At 47.4% G+C, this 7,690-nt stretch overlaps 1 protein-coding gene across 2 annotated transcripts in view; it reads right to left on the bottom strand.

Annotated features, from left to right (window-relative positions):
- Positions 1-1,149: 1,149 nt before the first annotated feature.
- Positions 1,150-7,690, bottom strand: part of fbxo7 (F-box protein 7) — a 14,959-nt gene continuing 8,418 nt past the window's right edge. The window contains exons 3-10 of one of the 2 annotated variants that reach the window (XM_032511879.1): positions 7,357-7,609; positions 6,413-6,721; positions 6,039-6,183; positions 5,052-5,135; positions 4,847-4,942; positions 3,952-4,128; positions 3,016-3,056; positions 1,150-2,870 (exon numbers count right to left, since the gene is read on the bottom strand). In XM_032511879.1, the coding sequence (XP_032367770.1) occupies positions 2,583-2,870; positions 3,016-3,056; positions 3,952-4,128; positions 4,847-4,942; positions 5,052-5,135; positions 6,039-6,183; positions 6,413-6,721; positions 7,357-7,609 (1,393 nt within the window). In that variant the 3' untranslated portion in view covers positions 1,150-2,582. Of the gene's footprint in view, positions 2,871-3,015; positions 3,057-3,951; positions 4,129-4,846; positions 4,943-5,051; positions 5,136-6,038; positions 6,184-6,412; positions 6,725-7,356; positions 7,610-7,690 lie in introns of both variants that reach the window. The other variant, XM_032511880.1, reaches the window with a different exon arrangement.

Below are 7,690 nucleotides of genomic sequence, written 5' to 3'. Positions count from 1 at the left end.
GGGGGGGATCCCGGGACATGTTGTCAGGGGTTTTAAAAAAGAGCAAAAACATCTAAAAAATTGAAGAAGAATTTTTTTTTTTCAATTACAAAAAGCATTTAGAATTGATTTTAAATTCTCACTTCTTAAAAATATGAAGTTAAAAAGGCAAAAATTTTGACTAAGTAGATCAAAAAAAAGTAAGACATACAACTTACTAAGTTACTTAAGACAAAATACTTTGGGGAAAAAAACTAAAAAAAATAGGCACAACAACCAAACAACGTGACAAAAATGTTGAAATGTCCCAAAAGAAGCAACAAAATATGATATATTATCACGGTCTGGTAGGACCGGGCTAGTGGACCAGATCTTGTAGGACGGCTAGTGGACCATAGTCTGGTAGGACGCAGGCTAGTGGCCCTGCTACGTCCATCGAAGGTCTTGTCTGGAGTCTGTTACCGGCTAATGGGACCAGGTCTGGTAGACCGGGCCTAGGGGACCAGAGTCTGGTAGGACCGGCCTATTCGACCAGAGCTGGTATGACCAGGCTAGTGCCTGTCTTTGGGGGGGCCCTCGTAGGGTGGCGTGGGGTGGGTTTCTGGTTGGTGGAGTTGGTTGGTGTTTTTGATGGCTACTCCTCAGGTCTGTTGTCGTCTGGTATACCGTGCTAGGACCAGAGTCTGGTAGGACGGGCTAGTGGACCGGACCAAGTCTGTAGTACTGGGCTAGTGTCCCAAGTCTGGTAGGACCAAGGCCTAGGGACCATGAGGACCGAGTCTGGTAGACCGGGCTAGTGGAACCAGGTACCATCTCTTTTAGGACCAGGCCTAGTGGACCAGGACCATAGTCTGGTAGGACCGGCTAGTGGACCATACAGATCTGGTAGGACGTCTCATTGGGCCCAGATCTGATCTGTTGAGCTGTTGACCCGACACAACGTCCCAGTTCCGTTAAAGTTCGGGAGATGGAAGAAAGAGACAGAAAGTCTTAAACTATAGAAACATCTTAAAGTCAGATTTATTTTAATTAGCAGATTATTCCAGCGTTCAAAGCAGAAAACCATCAAAATAATCAAAACCATCAAAATAATCAAAACCATCAAAACCATCAAAACCATCAAAACCATCATCAGTAACAGTCGCGTTTTCTCACAGGGAGGCAAATAAAAGTCAGAATCATGAAAAACTGAGTCAAAACTTTAACTTAAGAAGTTACAGAATCTCATAAAAAGCCAAAAATGATTTCTATCTCATAGCGTTGACTTCACCAGAGGACTTTTATTTTGAAAAAAGGTGCGAAGTTGTTATTATAAATCCCAAATTAACTCCAGAATATGAGCAGAAACCAGTAAAGAAGAGCTACAGCGACGCAGTGCGACGCTAAATCTGAGCTAATATAATCTTATATTTTTAATACTTTTAATAATTATGTCGTTGTTGTTGAGTTTGTGCGTAGCTCATCTTTCTCCTAAAGTCAACGAGTCCTCTTGGTGCGTTTGTCGGTGCACGATCCGTTCTGAGCACGTGCAGTTGATGTCACGATGATGTCACGATGTCACGATGATGTCACGATGATGTCACGATGATGTCACGATGATGTCACGATGACGTCACGATAATGTCATGATGATGTCACGATGACGTCACGATAATGTCATGATGATGTCATGATGATGTCATGATGATGTCACAATGATGTCACGATGACGTCACGATAATGTCATGATGATGTCATGATAATGTCACGATGATGTCATGATGATGTCACGATGACGTCACGATAATGTCATGATGACGTCATGATGACGTCATGATGAATGTGGATTTAAGACCCTGCGTCATCTGTTCCCATAGACAGTGAAAGAAAGTCTGTTCGCCTCCACCGGGACGCTAACGTTAGCTTAGCTAACAGCTAATTCGGCTAACCGCTAGCTGAGACAGCGTGTATAAGAGCCTCAAAACTTTAAACAACCGTTTAAATATATAACAGCTGTTATGTCAGTTCTACTTCACTTATTTAAAACACAATCACTCAACACTTGTCTTCATTATTACTGTAAAGTCTTAATTCAGCTGGAGCTGTTTAGTTTGAGTAACGTTATTTTAGGCTGAATCAAGCTGCCATCTAGCGGTTAGCCGCATTAGCTGTTAGCTAGCGGTTAGCCGAATTAGCTGTTAGCTAAGCTAGTGTCAGCTTCCCGGTAGAGGCTAACCGTTCTCTTAGCTAATCAGTACACAATCTGTCATAGCTGTAGTGGTTAGCCGTTAGCCTCATGGATGTAGCTTAATTAGCTGTTTGCTAAGCTAGCGTCGTTAGCTTTCCGGTGGAGGCTAACAGCTGAGCGCTACAGTGGAACAGATGGTGCAGCGCCGTTAATCCTCGTACATCATGACATCATCATGACATCATCTGCACATGTGCAGAACGAATCGTGCACCGACAGCGTTAACAGAACGGTCGTCGGCGTAGCTGAGGCCCTCCTACAAAATAAAAGCCTCCTGCTTCCTGTTGCTAATGAATGAGCGCTAGTGTCGTTGGGGTCGCTGCTGTTGGTTTTATTGCAGAAGAAGAAAGAAGAGAAGAAGAAGAAGACAGGCGACTCAGATGAATCCTCGCCGGATGTCCGCGGGACGTCCCGCCGTCGGACGCACCCGGGGGAGCCGCCCGTCGGGGTCCCGCGGCGAGCCGATGAGGTCGTAGCGGGGGAGGAGGGCGCGGGGGAGGACCGGCCACTGGTCGTACTCCCCCCCGATGATGCCGGGCATGGGGGGGTGCAGCGGGAGGGGCAGCGGGTGGTGGAGGGGGGGGTACGGGACGGGCACGGGGAGGGAGCGGTGCCGGGTCATCTGTCGGAGCTCACAGCGAATCTTATGGAACCGCTTGTACAGCTGGAGACAGGAAACAGAACTTCAGATCTTCACAATAAAAGTCAGTATCTTAATAAGTAATACACACACATATACAGTATGTATGTATGTATATATATATATATACACACACACGCACACACACAATATAACGTGTTGTTCTCACCTCTCTCCAGTCTGTGTCTCTGGACCGGCTGAGATCTCGATCTGAACCACAACACAGACATGTAGTGATTATTTACATGGAGTCTGGTGGAGATATTGTGCTTATACACGCTAAAAGTAGTGATCTATTACTGGAGTCTGGTGGGAGATTTTTTTTTATGCCTGCTCGATACACGCTAAAAGTAGTGAGTATTTACATGGGTCTGGTGGAGATATGCTGCTCAAACCCACTAAAAGTAAGTGATTATTTACATGGAGTCTGGTGGAGAGATATTGTGCTCTATACACGATAAAAGTAGGATTATTGACATTGGAGTTGGTGGGAGATTGCTGCTCGATACACACTAAAGTAGTGCTTATTTACATGGAGTATGGTGGAGAATGCTGCTCCTATACACGCTAAAAGTGTATTTGTACAGGAGTCTGGTGGAGGTAGCTCGCTCATAACGTATAAAAGTAGTGTTATTTACATGGAGCTGGTGGAGATAGCTGCTCTAACAGTTAAAGTAAGTGATATTTACATGGAGTCTGGTGGAGAGATGCTTGCTCTATACACGTAACAAAGTAGTGATTATTTACATGGAGTCTGGTGGAGATATGCTGCTCTACACATGCTAAAAGTAGTGATTATTTATATGGAGTCTGGTGGGTTTGGTGATGGTGATTTCTGTTTCATGTTAAACTAAAAGGATCTTAGTCTTTAACTAAAACGTCTATCTCTGTAGGGCTCCATCCCATGATGTTGTCAGACATATTAGGATATGATAGCATGTTAGCATCTGCTACTACTACTCAGAGGAAGTGTTGAGGTAGGCTGCCGGTGAGAGCAGGGGAAAATAGGGTCCTGGGTTAAAAAATACCAAAGTTACCTTTAGACACACATGCAGCCGGACGACCAGAAGACAAACTGTGTCCATTAAACCCTGACTTGTCTCACCTGAGAAGTCGCGCAGGTACAGGTGTCTCCACAGCGTGGAGTCGGCCGTGCAGCAGCTGAAGTGTCTGCAGCAGGAGGACAGTCTCACCACGGAGCGGACGTCCAGCAGCCGGAGCACCCGGAGGAGCAGCTCCGGGGGGAGGGCCGCCAGCCCGAACGCCACGGGCAGCGCCATCGCTGGGAACAGTGACATCACAGGCACGTCACAGTGACATCACAGGAACGTCACAGTGACATCACAGACACGTCACAGTGACATCACAGGCACATCACAGACACGTCACAGTGACGTCACAGTGACATCACAGGCACGTCACAGTGACTTCACAGTGACATCACTGTGACGTCACAGTGACATCACAGTCACATCACAGTGACATCACAGGCACGTCACAGTCACATCACAGTGACATCACAGTGACATCACAGGCACGTCACAGTGACATCACAGGCACGTCACAGTGACGTCACAGTGACATCACAGGCACGTCACAGTGACGTCACAGTGACATCACAGTCGGAGGTGGAATGTAACTAAGTACATTTACTCCAGGACTGTACTTCAGTCCAAATGTTTGAGGTACTTGTACTTCTTCTACTTCCCTACATTTCAGAGATTCTACTTTTTTTTTCTACTACTCTACTTTTTACCAGTTACTACTTACTTTAGTTACTCCGCTACATTCATCTGTTACACACACACACACACACACACACACACACACACACACACACACACACACACACACACACACACACACACACACACACACACACACACACACACACACACACACACACACACACACACACACACACACACACACACACACACACACACACACACACACACACACACACACACACACACACACACACACACACACACACACACCTTCCCTGGCGGCAGCGATCAGCGGGTACGCCAGCTGGTCTTTGAAGATTCGGGACAGTTTCTTCAGATCTCTGAAGGCTGCAGCGGCACTTTCTCCTGAACACACCACACATTATATTATTACTATTATTATTATTATTATTATTATTATTAAGAGACTGGTCTGGTGTGTCTGGGGTCGTGTTCGACCAATGAGAAGCTCTACCTGGCCACTCGGGGGTCACGAAGCTGGACGGGTTCAGACACAGTTTTCGGACGGTGTCGACGGTTTCGTTCACCTTCAGAGTCGCTGCAGAAGAACAAAACATCAGCTTCAAGGCTTCAGGAGACAAAAATACAAATGATGGAAGTTTCGCCCGTTGTTACAGAGCAAGGGCGTAGCTTTGGGCTCAACATCGGGGGGGGACAAAAACTTTGAAAAATTTATAAAAAATAAAATGAAAAAGAAAACTCAAAAACTTCAGTAAAAGACAAAAAAAGGCGACAAAAAACTTGAAAAACTTGTCACAGAAAAACCTAGAAAAAGACAAAAAACAACCTCAAATGTCAAAGACGAATTTGAAAAAAGGCGACACAAATGTCCCGCAACAGAAACCTTGAAAAAAGTGGAACGAGAAATAAAAAAAGGCAACAAACAGGGTCCAAAAGAAGCAGCAAACCGTGAGAAAAGCCCAGGTGATCACACCTGTGACACAAAGGTGAATTAGGGTGAAGATACCTCAGCTCTGTGTTTTCATATTGTTTGTGATTTGAAGCTTCGATGCTAATCAATATCCAAGATTCAAAGATACTATTTCTACCTCCATTAACCTCAGCAAGGTTTTAAAAGTGTTTTAAAAGATTATTTATAGGGCTTTTCTGCCTTTAATTTTTTAACAGGACAGCTGGGGGGGGGAGACATGCAGGAAATGGTCACAGGTCGGACTCAAACCCTAGACCTCTGCATTGAAGCGTAAGCCTCTCAGTACATGTGCGCCCGCTGCACCGCTGAACCCCCCCGGCCACAGGCAGGCGGCAGAGAAGACCTCTCTTTATCAACGCTTCTGGGATGACGCACGCATGGAAACTGACATTTTATTTGAAATTTTGATTTTAAATTGAAGTTTAGTCACACAGATCTCTGCTCGTGTTGTCCCCAACTAGAAGACATTCAGTTAATGTCCCAGAGGACAGAAGACACTAGAAGACTGACCGTTGATGACGAGCACGGGGCCCATGCACACCCCCACCACCATGGCCAGGCTGCCATCACACAGAGGGTGGGAGTACTGCAGCCGGTACACTCCAGCTGCAGACCTCCAGCCTGGAGGCATCTCCCCGGACTTAGAAACACAGCCCTGAACACACACACACACACACACACACACACAGACACAGAGACACAGAGACACGCACACACGCACACACGCACACAAACACACACACACACACACACACACACTGTATTTTAGATTCGATTTTTTTATGTCTTTCAGTGTAGTGATAGTGAGTTCTTCCGAGTTTCAGTTTAGTCTGAGTCTTCCAGAGAGATCTGGACTCCCCCCCCCCCCCCCCCGGCCGTCCTACCTGGGGTGTGAAGCCGGTTTCCAGCATCAGCAGGTGCCCGGCCACCATGACGGCGTCGCTGGGGCTGCCGGGCTGAGCCGAGTGGTGGAGGAGCTCCAGGGAGAGAGGAGCCTGGCTGTCCTCCGCCTCGCTGCACAGCATCGGCTCCCAGCTGGGCTCCGACGGCCCGGGGGGCCCAGGGGGTCCTGAGGGCCCAGGGGGCCCAGGGGGTCCTGAGGGCCCAGGGGGTCCTGAGGGTCCTGAGTCCACCCCGGGGGAGTCCTGAGTCTGTGCGGGAGCGGCTGCAGGCCTCATGCTGCTGCCGGTCAGCTGTGTGTTCAACACAACAACAATGTGACAGTTAGACACGTCGGCTTTAAAGTGAATTCCAAAAAAAGAAGAAATAGTCTTTCCATGCTTGATTTGCTTTTTGCTGACTTGTTTGGGGGCTGTGGAGGTAGTGAGAAGACTACGTGAGATACTGGAGGTCGATACAATATCATCGCGATACTTATGCCACAACACGATATATTGCCGTTTATAACCTTGTTTTCCAACTTCTAATTTTTCCCCAATTTCTAACGACGTCTCCAAAAGGAAACTTATCAACATCTGTTTCATCTAAAAAGAAACATTTCTCTGTTTGTTCATCTCACTTCAAAGTTATCGCTGCAGAACGACCAACACATCTAGAATATATATAATATATAATATATAATATATAATATATAATAGCAGATCCATACTTGCCGCCTGTGTATTGATAAAGTATTGCCACTGAATATATCGCGATCCTCTGCTGGTGTACCCCTCCCCCCATGAGATATGTAATAAAACCTTATTATATAAAAATGTAATACAATATTTGACTTTGTCAATTAAATAAAAAGCGCGTCAGTAAACTACTGCCTGGGTCTGGGACCCTCCTCCGCAGCGCTGTGGAGGAGGGTCTGGGAAGGTCTCACCTGCAGGCTGGATGTTAGGGCAGCAGTCTGGTTCTGCTGTCCCTGGGGCTCCGTCCCGATGCCGGGGGTCCCGCTGCCGGGGGTCCCGCTGCCGGGGGTCCCGTTGGAGGCGCCGGGTGATACGCCGGCTACAGACTCCGGCAGAACGACGCAGACCAGATCCCCGGACACGATGCCGCAGGACGCCAGCGTCTCGCCGGAGTGGGACAGCAGCTCGAAGCCGTTCAGCGACAGGCTGACCGGCGTGTCTGCACTGGAACACAAAGACACCGTCTCACACCCCGGGACCAGAACCCCGTCTCACACACCCGGGACCAGAACCCCGTCTCACACC

Source organism: Etheostoma spectabile, unplaced genomic scaffold (genome assembly GCF_008692095.1).
Source record: "Etheostoma spectabile isolate EspeVRDwgs_2016 unplaced genomic scaffold, UIUC_Espe_1.0 scaffold502, whole genome shotgun sequence".
Taxonomy (NCBI): domain Eukaryota; kingdom Metazoa; phylum Chordata; class Actinopteri; order Perciformes; family Percidae; genus Etheostoma; species Etheostoma spectabile.
This window is presented reverse-complemented; position numbering and strand designations above follow the sequence as displayed.